Below are 20,545 nucleotides of genomic sequence, written 5' to 3' on the forward strand. Positions count from 1 at the left end.
TGGGTCTCCCTAGGTTTTGGCAAGCCGGGTTTCTCCGCATCAGAGCGGGGACCAGGCAGCCTCGGCCGGTTCTCACTCCCGGCGCATTGGCCCAGGTCGGCCCCGCCCAGCCGTGCGCTCGGAGCGGACGCCCGCCCAGACTGCGCAGTCGCCCCGCCCACGTCCGACGCCGGCCAATGGGCGCACGAGATCCGGGCCCACACCCCCGCCGCGTGCCGCCCCGGACTCGCGCAGCCGCGTGACGACACGGCCCGGCCCCCGCCACGTGACAGCCGCGCGCCGGGTTCTGGCTGGTGTTGGGCTCGCGCCGCAGAGGCCGGTGAGGCGCCGGCGGCCACGCCGCGGAGGGCGCAGTGCGAGGGCGCAGGGTGTCGGGGCGCGCGCGTATGGAGGCGGCGCCGGCAGCCGCCTGAGGGCAGCGGGGCGAGCAGAGCGGGCCTTGTCGCGCATCCCTCGAGCGACGTCGTGCCCGCGGCACCCGGCGGCGGCGGAGCCGGAGCGGCCATGGCGACGGGCACTCAGCAGAAGGAGAACACGCTGCTTCACCTCTTCGCCGGCGGGTGAGCGTCCCGGGCGGACCCCGCGCCCCCTACCCCGACCCCGCTCTCCCACCCAGCGCCCTCGGGCGCCCCGGCGGCTTACCCGCCCTCCCCTGGGCGGGAGTGCTGGCTCCCGAAGGAGGAAGTCCCTCCGGTGTGGGGAGGCCCCGGGGACACGGGCCTTCCCCTGCCCCGGGCCGCATCCCCCGAGGCTGGTTTTACCCGGCGCCCGCCGCGCCCCCACGCCCATTCTCTCCCGCGGCGTCTCCTGCTTTTTCTCCATTTAAACAATTAGAGGCCGATGTGACCAGTGTCACTCGGGGGCGGTCCTGCCTGGTCACTGTGTCTCGGTCCGCCCCACATCCTCCCAGGGGGCCGCCCTGGTCGTACTGCACTCGGCTGTCCTGCCTGGATTGTGCGTCAGGGCCTCTTTCCGAAGGCCCTGGGCAGTCTCGTGAATGCTGAGGGGGAGGGGGACTTTCTCGGGGTAGCGCAGCGGCGAGTTCAGACAGTCTGGAGGGCTGCGGGTGTTGGACTTCGGCAGGGGCCTGGAAAGCTCTGGCGAACCGTGATGCTGGCCAGCAAGCAACCTGTGGGAGGGCAACTGGGGGACGTGGGGGGTAGGGGATGAGGTCAGGAAGGTGTGTCGAAATGCTTCTCAGTGCGCCTGGGTGGCTCAGTTGGTTGAGCGTCTGCCTTCGGCTCAGGTGGTGATCCCAGAGTCCTAGGATGGAGCCCCGCATCCGGCTGTCTGCTCAGCGGGGAGTCTGCTTCTGCTGCTGCCTGCCTGCTTCTGCACGCTCGCTCCCTCCCTCTGTCTTTCTCTGTCAGATAAGTAAATCTTAAAGAAAAGAAATGCCTCTCACCTGCTAGTGGACGCATCCACCTTAAGATGTGCCCTGTGTTTGAGAGCTGCATTTTTTTTGATCATCTTGCACCTGGTATTTTTCAGTGGCGGCAACGCATTTTTAGGGAAGTTGGGCGGTAGGGGGTTTAGGAAGGGAGGTGACTTTTTGTTTCTTGAGAAAATAGTAGTGAAAATGAGTATTAGTAATTTTCTTTTAATACAGCCAGTGGCTTTGGTTCCTTCTGGAGTGTTCCAGGTATTTTGTATTATTTGAGGACCTCACAAGCCTGGCACAGCAATTTTTTTAAGTGTAGGACATTCTGCATAAAATAGAATTTATTCTGGATTATCATCTTGACTTGAGTATTTTAGATGCAGCTTTGACTGAGGTATGTTCTTTATTACAAATGAGTAATGGTTGAGAACTTACCTGCAAAATAACTATGATGAAAGTGTTTGTACTTCCAATTGTAGGTGATCACCCACTCTGTTTCTCCAATCAAAAATTTTGGTGCTTCATACATAGGGAGAATTTCTCATTCATCTCTTCCCTGTCATTCCCTCTTCAGCCTTTCACTTCATCTCCCAGTGTTTCCTGAAAGTCACAGGGGAGGGGGGAGCATTCCTAAATTAATACAGTATATTAATTGGTCATTCTGGGGAGTTGTAAACAAGTTGGCCACGTTAAAGTCATTTCTCAAGCCAAGAAGGGTAACTTAAAAATGATTTTATACTCCATGATTATGATTCCATGTTGTAAGTGAGGTGGGCTTTTAAAAAATTCTTTGTATTCCAGATTAGGAAGAGTTACTTGCTCGGGAGCAGCCTCCGTGCAGCTTGCTGCATAATCCATTGCCCTGTCTTGATGAAATCGCCCTACCCGCCCTTCACAGTGCCCTCTGGCTGCTAATTCTCTACTGAGCAGCAGCCTCTTCACTTGTGATGGAGGAAAACTGCAGTAGCCGGCACCAGTCGCGAGGACTGATTAGAATGTAGAGGGTTTATTAGGTGGTGCCTGAAGCCATTTGTATTTAATAGGTTCCTTCTTCAGCAGCAGCTCAGGATTACTTGCAGATACTCAGGAAGGAAAATAAGTCTTTGAACAGGATGCTTTCCGTACTCTGAAATTGGATCTTGATTCATTCCCAGTAGCCTAGAATATATTACTTCCATTTCTTTTAGGGAAGAGCATTAAAAGGAGCTAAGTATTGAGTGCTTAGTATATCATATAGTTAAAATCAGTAAACCCAGCGGTCCCACCTGGTCCGATGCCAGACGCACTGCTTTGCTCTAAGTAACTAGTTCCCACTGTCGTTATGCTGGCATCTTTCCAGGAAACTGAAATTCACGGTCTTTGAAAAGAAGTCAGAGCCCTTTGTTTGTAAATTTGTCACATTTCTCCTGTTTGTTGAATAGCCATTGGAAACTAACATCAAGCAAGTTTTTAATGCTATCACTAATTAATACTGAATAATGATTTTTAGCAGGTGTAAGAGACTTAGGAGTCGTTGAAAATGAATTTTAGAGTCTGGGAAATAAAAACTACACCCAAACAACTCCTAGTCTTTTAAAAATTCTTTAATTTTTTTTTTTTAAGACTGTTTCTTGGGCTCTTTGCAAAGGCAAAAATACTCCTTTAATCTCTAATAGTCATCTTTTCAACACTGTTACCCATGAAGTGAACTGGAGGAAAAATCACCCACAAACCAACACCTAAAAACACTTTAGAAAAGGTTCTATGCATGTGTGTGTGTACCAAATGTAATTCCATAGCTACTTTTAAAATAGGCTCCTAGTCTTTAAATTGCTTTCTTCTTAGAAGACATTATGGCCTCATGCTAGTGAATTTTCTAAGTATACCTTTAATCAATCCTTGCTGTTCAGTGGTTGCAGTGAAGAAGGCAAACAGTTTCCAAGCCCAGGGACTGGAATGTGGAGTGAGGACGTTATACTAGTTTTATGACAGGGCTGCCTGATTTATTCTGATGACATAATTTGTATTTAATCTCGTTTCTGATATCTTGCCAACATACATACGTACCGATGTATTTCTCTGATTACTTCCTTAGGATAAACCGTTAATGGTGTAGTCACTGAGTCAAAACACATTTTTTTTTAAAGATTTTATTTATTAATTTGACATAGAGAGACAGCCAGCGAGAGAGGGAACACAACCAGGGGGAGTGGGAGAGGAAGAAGCAGGCTCCTAGCGGAGAAGCCTGATGTGGGGCTCGATCCCAGAATGCTGGGATCACTCCCTGAGCCAAAGGCAGACGCTTAACGACTGCGCCAACCAGGCGCCCCTCAAAACACATTTTGCAGGCTTCTGATACCTCCCAGCACTTTCGTAACCAGTTCTTAGGGTGTGTTACTTCTTCACGAGCAAACTCCGTTCACTTGATGTTGATTTTTAGTATCTTCAGGGATTCTGCTGTTTTCTTCTTTCTGCCCTCCTGTCCCCGAATCTGGGCAATATTGTTGTCAAAATAAAAAACATACTCAAACTTTTTTGAGTTCCTTTTCTACTGTTTAGGCTCTTTCAGAGAGACACTGAAATCCTCTGAAGTGGCCCTTCTGGGACTAGACCTTATGTCTGTTAAGAAAAATTCTTTAAACTTTCCTTCTCAAATGTCTCGGGGTTCTGGTAGTCCATGTAGTGTTAGTGACGCCCTTCACCTGCTGCACAGTAGTGACAGCCGGGTGACAACTTAGTAGACTTGCTCAGCACCTGAAGGAGCTGGGCTAAGCTGGACTGGAGTTGAAGGTGGACACATGGATTATATGCTTTTGTGCTATTTCTGTGGCATGATTTTTTTCTTTTGTCATCAAATATACTCACATAGCTTTTAAAATGTATTTTATTGGGAACATGGTATGTCTTTAAGGTTTAAAATACATAATCCAAGATATTTTCAAGATTCAGTGTTTCGTGCCCTCCCCCCATTATGGACACCTATCACCTGGTACACTTCTGTACGGTGCTTGTCTCTACAGATGTAATCTGTGTCAGCTAATGGTTACTTTGGGAGTGTTAGTCCTATGTCCATGTATTGGCCAGGGGAGCAAGGCAGAGAAGATGCAAGGCTTAACTGAAATGCTTTAAGAAATTTTGGTAAGACAAGTATAGTATGCACATAATATTTTATATAGGGCTTATGTATATCAAGAATCTAAGTTGACTTTTATTTCATCGGTGTATTTTTTATATGTGACAACCATTTTTAAATGCTGTGTGATGTTTGTATGAAAGAGTCCCGCCAGCAGTAAGCTTCCTATAATAGCGGCCATGTCTGTTTTCATCACTGGTACATCTTAAGTACAGTGTTACACTTGTTACAGATGCTTAAACAATACTTGTTTAATGATTAACTAAGTGAATAAAAGGTAGTGTGTGTCTTATCTGGGCCTTTAGATTTATGTGGCCTGTTAAATTGTCCCAAATAAAGAGAAGCGGTACTTTGATTATTTATGAATTGTGAACATGGGTCTACATGAAGATTTGCTGAAACTATTGGCATAAGGTAACATTATTTTGGATTTGTGTGTTTGTGAAAAATAATGATTCTCTTCAGGTTTGGAAAGTACTATAGGGTTTCTTTATTCATTTGTAGGTTGGTATTTAAATTTTCTTTCTATGAGGTAGAATATAGGAAATAGAATCTAAAAGGTAATTAGGTGCATAGAAACTAGGCATTTTGCTTTGGCTGTGTAAATACAGAATTTGCATAATCAAAATCTTCTAAGCCCTATGCCAGGTATTCAAATAAGGCATTTCAGAAAATTATAAAGAGGCACTGGTGTTTTCAAGTAGTGACTGTAGAGTTAGAAGATGAAAGGGGGAATTACTGAAAACTCCATGGATTGGGATCACAGGTTGACTCACAGTATCATTTGTTGGTGGAATCCATGTTGTAGTTACGTGGAAGTTGTGCATCTGGAAAACAGTTTACCACCAACTGGGGATCAATTACAATAAAGAGCACATCGGTCTTGGCCTTAGTGCCGAAGATGAGTGAGTGTATATATAGAAAACAGATTCTTGTTGACAACATCCAGTTTTTGAAAGGTGTCCTTGTTACTTGACACTGAGTTAAAAGGCAAAAATCTGTGTGCACAATGAAAAGTTTTTGTGTCTCTGGTCACATAAAGATAAGAAATCCAAGTCTGTATGTTGTAGTAGTGGTAGTCTAGCTTTGTTCTCCTGTAAACTGGAGGAGAGGAGCCTAATCCATTGGGGTAGGGGGCATATCAAGTAAGGCTTAGGTGGGTAAAAAGAAAAGGTTAAATCCATGTTTATGTACTAAACACATGACTTCAATTCTGGGCAGAAGGAATGAGAGAAGGGGGGGCATTCAGGAATAAGTATTAAGAGTGGGAAAAGGCACAGAAAAATCCAGGTAATAGATTTTTTTAGAAAATTGGGCAAATAGATTTCAGAGAGCGACTCTTAGACCGCTCCCAGACATGTAATTTAATGGCTTGCTGTTCATGGTCTTTCTGCTACTCTGTTCAAACCCTTTCCATGGTTTCACTGAGTGGACTACCCCACAGAGAGTTCTCTCTGAACTTCCGGCATCCGTGGTTAGAGCAGCATTGCCTTAGGAGCAAAATTACATTAACATCCAGGGAGCTTTCTCAGGGCTGTTGGAAACAAAGCTTACTAGTATCATGAGTCCTAGCTACTTTTGGAAGATTATTGATAATAGTAAAATTCTGTAAGTGCTTTCTTGGAGAGTGAGGGTGTAAATTTTTTTTATTGACTAAGCTTATTTAGGAGGCTTTCGTTTGTAAGTAATACAGACTCAACTTCCAACTGGCTTATTGGCACATATACCTAACTTCTAGAGAGAGAACAGGCTCTGGTGAGGACTTATTTAAATGGCTCAGCAGTGTTACTGTGGGACCCCTTATTGATTCCCATGTTCCAGAAATATCTGCATGATTCCAAGATTAGTCCCTGCATAGATATAGAATGGCTTCCAGCAGCTCCTAGTGTTTCTCCACCATTGAAAAGTCTTACGCTTAATCTGATTGGACCGACTTGGACATGCACCCATCTCTAAACCGGTCACTGCTCCCAGGAGATTATGCTATTTATTTTGGGCTGAATCATGTGCCCATCTCTGAACAGATGACATGGCAACATCGATGGTATTATGTTGATTAAATGAGTCAGGGCTAAAACTAGAAATGGGTTCAAAATTATCCAAACTATATGACTTAAGAAATTTGGGTCTTGTTAAGACAGAGGAGGAGGGGAATGGATGCTGGGGAGGCAACTCGCAGTGCCCTCCACATTGGTTGTACTGCCTTCAAATAGATTGTCTGTTCTATTGCTCTAGAACAGAGGTTCTCAACCTTGGCCAGATAAGTGTTTGGGGGAGGGGCAGGGTATTACTGTGTGGTTTCCTGTGCATCCCGTGTACCATGTTCAGCAGCAACCCTGGTCTCTACCCACTAGATGCTAGTACTTTCTCTCCCAATAGCAATAACCAAAAATGTCTCCAGACATTACCAAATGTCATCGGGGTTGAGGCCTAACTGCCACAGTTGAGAACTACTGGTCTAGAGTAGTGCTGTGCAGACTTTGATCACACAGTCCTATGATTAAAGTGTTTATGCATATCGGCTTATATGTGTGTTTATATTACCTAATTCATTTTATTTATAGTAAAGCATATACACAAAATAGAAGTTAGAATGAAGGGGGGGTAAACAGAAGGGGGAATAAACCACGAAAGACTATGGACTCTGGGAAAAAAACTGAGGGCTTCAGAGGGGAGGGGGCTGGGGGATTGGGATAGGCCGGTGATGGGTATTAAGGAGGGCACGTATTGCATGGAGCACTGGGTGTTATACACGAACAATGAATCATGGAACACGACATCAAAAACTAAGGATGTACTGTATGGTAACTAACATAACATAATAAAAAATTTAAAAAAATAGAAATTAAATGGTAGAGCTTATAAATGAGTTGAAATTTTATTTTTTTCTGTAATTTTCCCCCCTCTATCCAGTATTCCATTGCACACACTTAAGAATATATCCCCCACTTTGGAGACACGTGGTCTGAAATACTGGTATCCAGTCAGACTTGCTTTCCCAGCAACGTGATGCCAACACTGTCACCATGAATTGGATGTTGGTTGGGACTTTTCCTGTTGGCCGTGCACTGGCTGCTGTGGCCCTTAGCTGAACCAAGAAGACTCTACCCTAAGACATAGGTGGCAGAATCTGTCTGACTGCCATTGACTGCTTCACCCCAGCCTGTATATACAGAGCAGACGGGTTATAGTTGTCAGCACTGTGGCACGTGGAGTATTGAGAGAAGGGTTTGCTGTCACTATCCCGTACTCTGTTCCCAGTCTACCGGTCTGGGCTGTAGATTAAAGGACCTTGCAAGGATGAAAGACTGGTACCTGGGAGGCTGCTGCATTAGCCCACGCCAGGTGGATGAGAAGGAGCTGGGTGGTGTGCTTAGGACAGACATGGGGGTGACTTGCCACCAAGTGCCAATTTTGCTGCCTCCTGACGGACATAGAATACTCTAGTGGGCCCATTGGTTTGGTGTCAAGGAGTATGGGGACCAGAGGAAGGAAGGACACCTAGTGCTGTCCGCAGGGTTCCCAGGCAAGTGAGGCTGAAAGGAAATTGCAGGATGGACTGCTGATGGGACCAGTATGGGGGTTCCCAGTGAGCTTGAACACCACTCCAACAAGGCTTGCACACCACCTACACTGAAATCATAACATTTGCCAAGGCTGTTCATAGAACACAGAGCCAGGTGGACCCACAGCAAGACAGAAGCCAATTACATAAGACCACTTCACTCCTCTGTGTCCTCATACCTGGAGAACCCTTAAAAGAAGGGAAGAAAAAGAGCAGACCAAGACCCCTCAAGCCATACTTCTAGCTGGCAGTGCTGGAGGGAAGTTTTGAATGAGATTTGAGATTGAAGTTTTAGAGCGGCCTGAATTTGAAGACCTGGAAGTTACCAGAAATCTGTCTTTAGTGTCATTGCTAAGAAAGGGGGAATTCAGTAGAGGACAACCGAATAGCAGAGATAGGGGAGGACTGGCAGACAGAGCTAATGTCTTTTTCGGAATTGAGACTCACAAAAAGCTTAGTTAATAACTACTGCCCAGAGTCACGGTGGACAGGGCTTTATCTGAGCTGAGTGACCACGGTAAGGAGCCAAGCTAATAACGAAGGTGGTTTTTATATCAAAGAACTGAGAATTGACGGTAACGTTTTTCTACAAACAATCTAATTTGTTAGGATCACAAGTGGTTTGGACCCAGCGTGATTAAGTATTTTTAGAAAAACTTGGAAAGCTAATTCAGAGAAGTCCATATTTCTCTTCATACTCCCAGACTGATGAACGTCTTACACATGCTGGTTTATGGAGAAAGAAAAAACAGTTGAGCTGAAAGATACTTTAAAAATTCTGCTGTGGGACGCCTGGGTGGCTCAGCTGGTTGTGTCTGCCTTAGGTCATGGTCCCGGCGTCCTGGGATCAAGTCCTGCATCAGGCTCCCTGCTCAGCGGGGAGCCTACTTCTCCCTCTGCCTGGTGCTCCCTCTGTGTGTGTGCGCTCTCTCTCTGACAAAAATAAAGTCTTTAAAAGTAAATAAATAAATAAAAATTCTGCTATGAAATGTTTTAAATTTCAGGAAGAATTTTGTCTAGAAGTTTTAGTTCAGTTATCAGAACTTCTTTCCTTCTAATCGGGTATTTTAGTGACGATGTATCCAACATAGCTTAATAACTTAAAGTATTTTTTAACGAATTGAAAAATGATTTAAAATGACTGAAAATCGTTGCTTGTTTCTCATCTAGGTTTTCTAGTAGGTAGGGAGGGGCTCGCCTGCTGACGAGTTACTTCTTACACTGGTTACGGTTGGCAGTGTTTTCCCCGTTTTGTCATTTCTTGTAACACTGACGCAGCAGCACTGTGTCTTGTATAAGAGGTGCCTGAGAGTGCCTTAGTTTGTCCCCTGGTGAGTGGTCTAGAAGGCCAGCCGAGACTTTTCACCACCACCGCTCCTGCCATGGGCCCAGGGTATAACATACACGCGGGTGCGTGGTAGTAAGTGTGGTCTGCCAGCCTCAAAGAGCTCACTGACTTGCTGTCAGTAGGGCACTTGCTTTGTGGGGCAAGCATACCGTCCAGTGGGTCATCCTTTGATCAGTGGCATGGATTTGGTTGATGGTTGGCCAGAGTGAGGAATGTAACTGACATGGGGACAAAGCAAAGGTGGTTGACCTATGTCATGTTTGAACTTGTTGACTTTCTTATGAAAGACTACCCAGAAGTTCTGTTCTTCATCAGCAGTGTGGAATCATGTTATTGAACATAAATAAATTTCAGATACTTTTTTTTATCTTACTCTGGAGTGTGTGAGTTTTCCAGTGTTTTTAAATATTAAACCTTTTAAGCACATGGTTATTTTTCTAATAGGTAAGGGTAATTTATTTCGCGTGAATGGACATGAGTTAATTTTTACCTTTTTTTTTTAAACACTCTCCACTACGTCCCATTTTCTTTAGACATATTCTAGTGCTTAGCAAATTATACAGACTAGTCATCAGTTAGGCTCACAAATTTTCCTTGGTGCAGAAGAACACAGAGATTTGTTTGTTTATTTATTAAGATTTTATTTATTTGAGAGAGCAAGAGTGCACATGAGCTGGGGAGAGGAAGAAGCAGACACCCCACTGAGCAGGGAGCCCCACTCAGCTTGATTCCAGGACCTTGGGATCATGACCTGAGCTGAAGGCAGATGCTTAACTGACTGAGCCACCCAGGCGCCCCAAACACCGTTTTAGAGGCCTGTTGTCAAACCAGCAATTTGTCAAGTAGAGTGTGAATGTAAGTAGTCTGAATTAGCTAACAAAACTATCTGTCCATCATCCTCCCAAAGAGTATAGTGGGAAGAACATTGGATTTGGGTCTCGATTTAGCCACTTAGTCACTTTGTGACTTTGAGAAAGTGTATGACCTCATTGAGACCAGGGTTCCCCATCTAAAAAGTAAAGACAGATCTACTGGCAAAATCCTTGAGGGTTGAACGGTAGTTGTCCGATGCACATCAGGTCCTTCCTGCCATTCTCCCGTCCCATTCTGTTTGTGATCCCCACGGTTGCTTTCGTGGTTGATGGGCTTTGGCCCACAGTTCAGAAAACACTGTGCTATGTAAACAGTTCAATTTACGGTGTATTATCATGATTTTAAGGCACGTTCGCCTAAGTAGTCAAAAATTATTTTCCTCTCCACCCTCCCCCAGGGTGTACATTTCATTCTCTCTCTCTGACATTCATACTCCTCATGGTATATTGGGGGTGCATAATAGCTCCTACCCCATAGGATTGTTGGAGGATCGAATGCCTGTCATAAAATAATCATTGGCAGCAATGCTGTTATTTAAACTGATAGCTTCCAGCTCTTAGTTATCATTATTTTACTTGCTCTATGGAACTTCGGGCTCCTGATTCGAAAATACTCCGTGGAGTTTTACTTCATCCCTTACTTCAGGGTGTGTGCTGGGTGCTAGATTCACTTCCAGATTTCCAGCATGTACTCTGTGTCTGCCAGCGCCTGTCCTTTCCTGTTGTTAACCGTTTCCCAATCACAGGTGCTGGTGCTTATCATTTTTATTGAGCCACCTGTTTGCCAGGTGCTGTTCTCTCTAAGTGCAAGAGTATGCGACTACACAGCCCCTCCCTCCATGGAACTCCCGGGTAGGGGAGCCTATGACAGAAGGCAGAGAGTATGTGCCCTTTTCTTTTCTTTTCTTTTCTTTTCTTTTCTTTTCTTTTTAAGGATTGTATTTTATTTGACACAAGGTGGGGGAGCAGCAAAGGGAGAAGCAGGGAGCCAGATGTGGGACTCGATCCCAGGACCCTGGGATCATGACCTGAGCCAAGGGCAGATGCTTTACTGACTGAGCCACCCAGGCGACCCAAGAGAGTATGCTATTTTCATTAGATCCCTGAAAGACATTGTCCTTCAAATCCCAATTTAATAATTCCTTCGATTAGCAAATGCTGTTTGTGCACTTGCAAGTCCTGATGTCAGGGATATAAAGAGTAAGACACAGGTCCTTATCATCAGTGTTTTCCAAAGAGTAAAACATTTAGTGGTGGTGGTGGGATGGTTTTAGATGGTACCTGACATTGTTAATTACAACTAGTCCATCAAACATGCAATTTCATGGATATTACTGTTTAAGAAAAGATGAGGGGTGCCTGGGTGGCTCAGTCAGTGGACTGTCCGACTCTTGATCTCAGCTTAGGTCTTGTTTTGTTTTTAAGATGTATTTATTTATTTGAGAGAGAGAGAGAGCACGCACAAACATATGAGAGCCCGGGGGTGGGGTTGTGGGGGGACGGGAGAGGGAATCTCAAACAGACTCCACACTGAGCGTGGAGCTGGACGTGGGGCTCAGTCTCACAGCCGGAGCTGAAACCAAGAGTCAGACGATGAACTGACTGTGCCAGTCAGCTGGGTCTTGATCTCAGGGTCCTGAGTTCAAGACCCACACTGGGCTCCATGCTGGGCTTGGAGCCTACTTAGAAAAAAGAGAAAAAAGATGAAAGTGGGTATTTTAGGATAAATAAGTGGGTTGTCTTGAGTAAAAATATTTAAATTTTTAATTCAGATGATATTTTGACATGAACAAATTGTAAAGTGTGGTTAGGGGAAACCCTGATCCAGGGAGACTGAGGGACGCTTGAGGACTTCATCCTTAAAAGGAGCTTTAGCTTAATTTTCAGTGGAGTCCAAATTAATCGTATTTTGATAGAAGTCTGTGTTGTACTGAACATTGATTTCTCAAAATAGCATTACCTGAGTAACTTTTGACTGTGCAAAGATGTATTGTCTAGAATATTCACTGCAGGGGCGCCTGGGCGGCTCAGTCGGTGAAGTGGCTGTCTTCCGCACAGGTCACGATCCCAGGGTTCTGGGATGAGTCCCACATCGGACTCCTTGCTCAGTGGGGAGCCTGCATCTCCCTCTGCACCACCACCCCCGACAAATAAATAAAAATCTTTTAAAAAAACAATATTCACTGCAGCGTGGCAGCAGAGTTGGAAATGGCTAACCGTACTGATAGGTTAAAACGGTAGACCTCGGCACAGAGTACCGGTGTGTGGCCATCCCAGAGGGTACTGTAGGTGTAGATGCGGCCACAGAGAGGTCCACAGCATCCACGTAAGCGGGGGGAGGAGATTAAAAAGCCAGTGATAAAAACCCTAAAGGGTGCACCATAATGTTAACAGTGATTCTCTGTTTAGCTGCTGAGACTTTGACAAATTCTTTTTACCTCCTAGTATGTTCCAATTATGAAATAAACAGGTGTTTTTTTTCTAAATAGAGGAAACTGCAATTTCACACTTATCAGTCTAGGGAATACTATTGCTTTCCTGATCCTGTTATGATTTCTTCTCTTACAGGTGTGGGGGCACGGTTGGTGCTATTTTCACTTGTCCACTAGAAGTCATTAAGACACGGTTGCAGTCTTCAAGATTAGCTCTTCGGACAGTCTATTATCCTCAGGTTCATCTGGGGACCATTAGTGGAGCTGGGATGGTGAGACCAACACCCGTGACACCCGGACTCTTCCAGGTTCTGAAGTAAGTTCAGTCCCCATGCTGGACCCTGACCCCCACTATGAGTACAGAAGGTCTTTGAAGCCCCATCAGATGGGGTGTTCTGTTTGCAGTCTCTGTCCAAACTTGAGAATTCGGTTTCCATACTGATAACCTTTGAGCTGTGACCTCCCTTGGCAGCAGGGCTGCGTGTGATCGTCATCCAGGGACAGTCAGAGTAAACCTCACAAAGCAAATCAAAAATCCGTTTAAATTGTTGCATCAAAGTGTTGCTATTGCCCAAAATCTTTTGTGGGTTGGTGGAGTGACATTAAAAAGTTAAAGACTGCGCATTATATAGAGACAAAATACTCTGATATTTTTTACTTGCTGTTTGGAAATAATTTTACATTCATAGAAAAGTTGCAACATATATTTAGTGAAATCTTTTTTTAAATATTTGTTTCATACTGAGGCTCCCTGCTTAGTGTGTTATTTTAACTGCTTTAAAAATGTCCCATTTGCTTATGAAGTGGCTGAATAGTCACAGGCTGAATTTGGCTTATCAGTCTCTGTGCCTAAGGCAGAATCAGAAATGCAGAAGGGCGCTGGGAGGTGTCCGAGTTTCAGCTTGGGGCCGTGTACTTTAATAGAGGTGTTCAACAGGGGCGTCTGGCTGGCTCAGTTGGAGCGCCTGACTCTTGATCTCAGGGTTGTGAGTTAAAGCCCCATGTCAGGTGTACAGATGACTTAAAAATAAAAAATCTTGGGACGCCTGGGTGGCTCAGTCGGTGAAGCATCTGCCTTCAGCTCAGGTCACGACCCCAGGTTCCTGGGATCGAGTCCTGCATTGGGCTCCCTGCTGAACCCGGAGCCTGCTTCTCCTCCTGCCTCCCCCCCCCCCCCCCCACCCCACAAACCCGCTCGTGCTCGCTCTCTCTGACAAAAGAAACAAATCTTTAAATAAGTAATAAAAAATTTAAAAAAAATAAATACAGAAGCGGTGCTCAATAAATAGTAGTTGAATTTAGCTAAACATGACACTCGCATCTCTGAAACTTACCACCAGAAAAGGGTGTGCTCAAGAAGGACACTGCTGGTTCGGCAACGTGGATGTTTAGTTGGGAAACGTTAGAAAAAGATGCAATAAAATGGAAATGTTCTGTCTTAATAACCATATCACTTAACACTTTGGACACAATTCAGTCACATTTTAGATAAGGTGGAATGAATTGTAGAGTGCTTAATTTATTTTTAGGCACGTTTTGTTTGTAAAGTCTACCAATGAGTCACCCAGGCCTCCATGCCAGATGTGTGTACGAGTGCCTCTGAGTTTACTGAGCAAAACTGGACAGCAAACCAGCCGCTCAGGGCAAAGTCCCAAGTGAGGGAATCAGAAACCCAGCTAGGGGAAGGAGGCTGGTACCCAAGACTCCGGGATGATCAGCCAGTTCAGTGAGACCCCGACAAGGGGCTTGGAGACACAAAAGGCAGAAAGCCTACCCGGAGATAGGCCCGGGAAAGAGAAACAGAGATGCGGAAGCACACTTTGATCTGAGTAGCAAGAGAGACAAGCCCACGTCGTTAAAAAGCCATGACTATGGAAACGTCCCTATCCTGCTTTGCCTTTTTACATGTTAAGGCAGTGGCAGCATCTCAAATGACACCTTTCTTCTGAGGAACACAAAGTGCTTTGAACATAATGAAACAGACAGGTAATTTGCCAACTTCACTGACATCCAAAAAGAACTTCCTCTTACGTGCTTGCCAAATAACTCATGACTAGTGGATTTAGCTCTTTACTGTAACTGGAAACTGTTACCCAGAAATTGTCAGTGTCAACAGGGCCAAGCTTGTAAGGTAAATAAAGGTAAATGGGGATGTTTCTCTAGTTGAAGTTTTTAGGATGCATGTTCTTACATTCCTAGTATCTCTGTGTCTCTGTCTCCTGTAAATCTCTCTGTCTCTCTCTATATATGTACATATTTTCCCCCAGCGAGGACAATTGTTTATTAAAATGTAAGTCAAAGAAGACAAAGCCTCTCCATCTTGGAAAGTACAGGAACAGTGCCCACACCACACACAGGACAACTCCTTTTCCCTGTGGACCCACAGCAGTCACTGGTTCACGCAGCCACAGCTACACAATCGTGAGACGTGACCGATGCATGAATACTATCTAAAACCCCCTATTCTATATTCACATCAAAGTGTGAATAATGGTAGGGTGCCTGAGTGACTCAGTTGTTAAGCATCTGCCTTCGGCTCAGGGTGTGATCCCAGGGTCCTGGGATCGAGCCCCACATCAGGCTCCTCCGCTGGGAGCCTGCTTCTTCCTCTCCCACTCCCCCTGCTTGTTCCCTCTCTCGCTGGCTGTCTCTCTCTGTCAAATAAATAAAAAATCTTTAAAAACAAAACAAAACAAAATATGAATAATGGAAGTATAAAGTAAAATTTCTGTCATCATATTTTGTCAGAAGAGTGTTTGTAAAGTGGCATTTTTCACCCAAGATCTGTTTCATGAGGCTTTATTTCCTCAGCTTGATGTATATATACATTTTTAAGATTCTCAAGTGATTTTTATTAGTTTCCGAGTTAAAAAATGACCACGTTTCTGTAGTATTATTTCATTGATTTTTCACAAGAACCCTGAGCTCAGCGCTCAGGTGTGAAATTATTTTATAGACTCTCATTTTATAGATGAAGAAATGCAAATTAGAGGTTAAGTGACTTGCTCAATGTCATTTCAATGTATATTCACCTTAAAATAGGTTTCCAAGACAGATTTGAAGCAGGTAAGGGTAGATGCCACCCCCCCCCCCGGCCCCGCCCCAGCCCGAAGCTCTGCTTCTCCTTCTTCCGCGCGGAAGCAGCAGTGGTTCCAGCTCAAAGTCCCACCGCGCCAGCTGCTGCTTCTGCTCCTTTGCTAAGTCTCCGGGACAACCTCTTGGTGTTGGAGGGCCCCAGGGCTCCCAGGGTGACCCTCTGCCCTCGCTCCCGCTGCCCCTTCCAGGATCACCTTTAGTCTTGTGGCTTTAAGCTTCCAGCGTTTGTCCTCTGAGCCTCACACGTTAGTCCAGCGGCCTGTTGGACATCTCAGCTGGGGTGTTTACTGGGCATCCGAAGTGCAACTTGTGCAGAATGGAACTTCGCCAAACCTGCCGCTCCCAAAGTCGTCTCCGTGTCTGTTAAAGGCAGCTCTGTCCTTCCCCCTCCGGATCTGAGGCCCCAGAGTCATCCTGAGATCTTAGGTCTCACGGCACCGCAGGAAGATCTCCCAGCTCTGCCTCCAGAACATGTACAGAACCTGACCCCTCTGCACTGCTTTCTCTGCTGCTGTCGTGACAGCAGCCACCATATGTCACCTGTGTTACTGGACTGGCAGCCTAACTGTCTCTCGCGTCCTCAGCGTGTTCTGCTCAGAGATCTTCTGCTCAGTTCCCTCCAGGGGCTGCCCTCTCCTGCCAAGGAAAAGCCAGAGTTGCGCTTGCCCCTCACTAGGCTCTCCACGGCTGCCACCCCTCCCCTCCCCTGACTTCGCCAACTTCTCCCGCACCCAGCTACCCTGGCCTTTCCTTCTCAGCCTTTTATCCTGGGAGCAGTGGAACATCTGCTGAGGAAGGGCCTTTGTAGCAGGACGCCGTCTGCCTGGCTGATGCCCAGTTGTCACCTTTGCGGAAAGGCCTTGCAGTGACCATGCTATTTAAAACTGAGCCCTCCCCTCACGCCCCATCCCTTCTTCCTGTGCTGTTTTTATCTCTGGCACTTACCCTCCATCCAACATACAGTGTAGCTGACATATTTATATTGTTTATTTTCTCTCTGCCCCCACCAGAATGGAAGTTCCTTGAACACAGGGACTGTGATTTGTCTTGGTCCTTGAGGTGTCCCCACATACGTAGAATGCTGCCTACCACATAGTAGTAAGCATTCAGTACCAGTAGAACGAATGGATGAATTTGGGCATGTCGTAAGATACCGAATATAAAGGGTTCAGCACGCACACCGCACCATGTAAATAATAAATATTAGCTGCTGTCATAATCTGTACTTTCTGCGCTTTTTAAACATAAGATTTATAACTGAGTTTCTTGGTGGCCAAAACAGAAAAGGGGAATATTCTATTAAACATAATTCTCATCTGAAGAAAGCATACTTGCTCTGCAGGGGAAATATGTCTTTCTCTGTTAAACGTTCTAGAAGCAGCGTGTTACTCAGCACTTACAAGAAGAGTGTGCGGGCATGGGAGGCTCGCTTTCAGGGTGCTGTAATAGACCATGACTGCTTTTCTTTCTCTCCCCCACACCCTGGGTGCCACAGCCCTCCTCTTGGACGGAGATTGTTAGCAGCTCTCTCCTCCTCCCATTAACATGGCTGAGCCAAGGGCAGTGATGGGTGTCTACAGAAAGGGCTTTTTATCTGGTAAATAACAAAAGGAGGACAAGAGTCAGGCCTCTTCTCTATACCACAAAGCTGCCCATCAGGTTGTCTGTGCACAGTTTCAGAGGACGCTGGGTTACCAAAAACCCAAGTGAAGAAAAACGGTTATTCACTTAAAACTAAGCAGCTGATTTCTAGTCTTCCTCTTTTAGGCAGTACTACTTTAAACGACATAGCAGGCGACAGAATTGCTTTACAGGAAGTTTATTTTTCAAAATGCAAATGTTAGGGGGTAACCTGTTAGGGAAAAAAATCCTCGGCTGGAGCACCAGTAACCTTCACATTTTGAATGTAGTTACTTAACAAGAAAAAAGGCAAGATGCTCCATATTTAGGCTGTTGCTGTTAGATTTGCCATAGGGATTATTAATATATCAGTTTATCTCTGGGGTCTGCTTTAAAAAAATCTTAGGAGTTCATCTTTTTCTTTTTTTTTTTCCTCTCAGAGCTCCTATTCCGTAAACTACTCAGGTGCCTTGTTTTTGTTTTATCAAGTACTTTTTTAATCTGAAAAGTAATGTATTAGCGAGCTAGTCTCATCTTGTAAAAGCTTTTACGTTCAGATCAGAACTTCGTCTTGAATTAGTCTGCAGTTTGCGGAATGTGATTAAAACTAGCGAAGAGAATCAAACGCTCCAAACAAGACCCTAATTTCCTTTTGCATTTCTTTTCTAAATCAAAGTTGAAATGACTGTGGGAAAATTAGTCTGGATCCTAACATGCTTTCTTACGAAGCCGAAGCGTACCATTTATAGTAGGAACTTGATTGTTCCAGAAGAGTTTTGTAAACATCCAGATAGGTTAGAAGTTTGAATTATGTAACAGATTTGACTTTTTGCCCACCGTTAATATGCGTAGCTATGGAGACCGTCTTTCCGCCGTTCTTAAAAGGCCTGAGTCACTTGAGGACACAAGTTCCCTACTGCATTATAGATGAGAGGCTTCAGGCTTCCTGGAGCCAGAGTCCCTTAATTGTGTTTGACTGCCTCCCCGGCCTGGCTCTGCACCCCCTACGTTAATGGACCACAGACAGAATCTGAACTTTAAAAAAGTTTGAATATACTGACCTTTCGAAGTCTTTTATATACTCTTCAAGGTGTTACTTGAAAGAAGTTTTTGTTCAGAAAGCTTGGCTTTTTGAAAGCACAGTCCTGTTTTGAGAAAGTAAAAGTAAAGTATTTACAGTTGAAAACACTAAATTCTCATGCTTCTAGTAAGAGCCAAGTGGCTTATTTGAGCCAGTATGAAAGTTCACTCAAAGTGCAAGAGCTTCATTTGGCGTGTTAGGCTTATAGAAACCAAGAATTGTCTTTACTCCACCCCTTGCTTCTGTGACTTTGTGGGCTGTCGTCATGAGTTTAATATTTTTATAACCCATGACCTGTACCTTTTTTAAAAAAAAAAACTTTTTGCTTTGAAATAATTTCAAACAGAAGAGTTACAGAAATGGTACAGATTACTTGGTTATATTCTTTACCACAAATCACCAGTTTGTAACATTTGCCACATTTGTTGTTTTGTTTTGGTTTGGTGTTTTTTTTTTTTTTTAAAGATTATATTTATTTATTCGACAGAGATAGAGACAGCCAGCGAGAGAGGGAACACAAGCAGGGGGAGTGGGAGAGGAAGAAGCAGACTCACAGCACAGGAGTCCGATGTGGGGCTCGATCCCAGAACGCCGGGACCACGCCCTGAGCCGAAGGCAGACGCTGCTTAACTGCTGTGCCACCCAGGCGCCCCTGGTTTTTTTGCTCTGTATACATACAAATTCGTTCTGAACCATGGGAAAATAGGTTACACATATTATGCCCCTTTACCCTGAGTTCTTCAACATTTATTTCCTAAGAACAAGGGTATTCTCTTAAAGCCATGGTACGGTTTTCAAACTCAAGAAATTCAATATTCATATACTGCTTTCTAACTAATCTGCAGTCCATATTCATTCCTTTTATTTATTTGAGAGAGAGAGAGCGCGAGCGCGCGCATGAACAGTGGGAGGGGCAGAGGGAGAAGCTGACTTACCTGAGCGGGCAGCCGGACGCAGGGCTCCATCCCAGGACCCTGGGATCATAACCGGAGCCGAAGGCAGACGCTCAACCAGCTGAACCACCCAGGCGCGCCCCCACTCTGGTATTAGACTTTTTTCAAGGAGCCTTTCTTTTCTCCTTGCCGGGTTGTTTTTGGTCTGTTTAACATTAAGATATAATTTACATACCATACAATTTACCCATTTAAAGAATACCATTCAGCTCTTTTTATTATGCGCACAGTTTTGTGTGGCCAACACTGCTAATTTGATTTTTAGAACATTTTTATCCCTACTAAGAGAAACTTCTCTTTTGTAGTCACTCTCCATCACCCACCCCCCGCCTAGGCAACCAACCGCTAATCTGCTTTCTGTCCCTAGATTTGTCTCCTCGGGACGTTTCATACACATGAGTTGAAACAACATACGGCCTTCTGTGTCTGGCTTCTTTCACTTAATCTAATGTTTCTTGAAGGTCATCCTTGTTGTTGTGTTTATCAGTATTTCCTTCCCTTTTGTTGCCAAGTAATGTTACATTGTATGGCTAGGTGTCATTTTAAATGCCTTGTTTTTACATTCCCCAGATGCCATGGGGAAAAAAAAAAAAAGAAAGGTACACTCTACTTATAGTAGATGTGCTCTCTAATTGTGTAGTATCTCAGACAGGGGCCCTTCATGTGATACTCGGGGGTGGCCAGAGGGTTTAGGCTGGGCCACCCAAACAAGAGTGTGTCATGGGATCACTTGAAAGGGCCTGGGTTGATAACTGCCAGTAAGGAAAACATTCTATGATTAGAAAATAAGACTATTGTTTAAAAAAGAGAGAGAGAAGAAGACTATTGTCTCCCTGATATTCTGAAATAATTATTTAGATGGAACTAGGGTCTAGTTCATTACTTTTTAACAGAATAGCTTTATTGAGTTATTATTCACATACCATAAAATTTATCCTTTTAAAGTACGCAATTCAGTGGGCTTTAGTATGGTCACAGAGTTATGTAACCACAGCCTCTATCTAATTCTAGAACATTTTGATCACCCCACAGGAAACATGTACCCATCAGTAGTCATTCCCAGTCCCCCCCCCCCCCCCCCCCCC

The 20,545-nt window shown here is 44.8% G+C and overlaps 1 protein-coding gene and 1 long non-coding RNA gene across 2 annotated transcripts in view; one reads left to right on the forward strand and one right to left on the reverse strand.

Annotated features, from left to right (window-relative positions):
• Positions 1–315: 315 nt before the first annotated feature.
• SLC25A33 (solute carrier family 25 member 33) overlaps positions 316–20,545 on the forward strand; it is a 32,651-nt gene continuing 12,421 nt past the window's right edge. The window contains exons 1-2 of the mRNA XM_040645754.1: positions 316–560; positions 12,847–13,026. Of these exons, the coding sequence (XP_040501688.1) occupies positions 505–560; positions 12,847–13,026 (236 nt within the window). The 5' untranslated portion in view covers positions 316–504. The remainder of the gene's footprint in view (positions 561–12,846; positions 13,027–20,545) is intronic.
• Positions 15,494–20,539, reverse strand: LOC121106403. Its single transcript, XR_005839020.1, has 3 exons — positions 19,443–20,539; positions 18,488–18,571; positions 15,494–16,442 (listed from the first exon to the last, which is right to left on the reverse strand). It is a non-coding gene; the product is annotated as an uncharacterized LOC121106403 (long non-coding RNA).

Source organism: Ursus maritimus, unplaced genomic scaffold, assembly GCF_017311325.1.
Source record: "Ursus maritimus isolate PB19 unplaced genomic scaffold, ASM1731132v1 scaffold_32, whole genome shotgun sequence".
Taxonomy (NCBI): domain Eukaryota; kingdom Metazoa; phylum Chordata; class Mammalia; order Carnivora; family Ursidae; genus Ursus; species Ursus maritimus.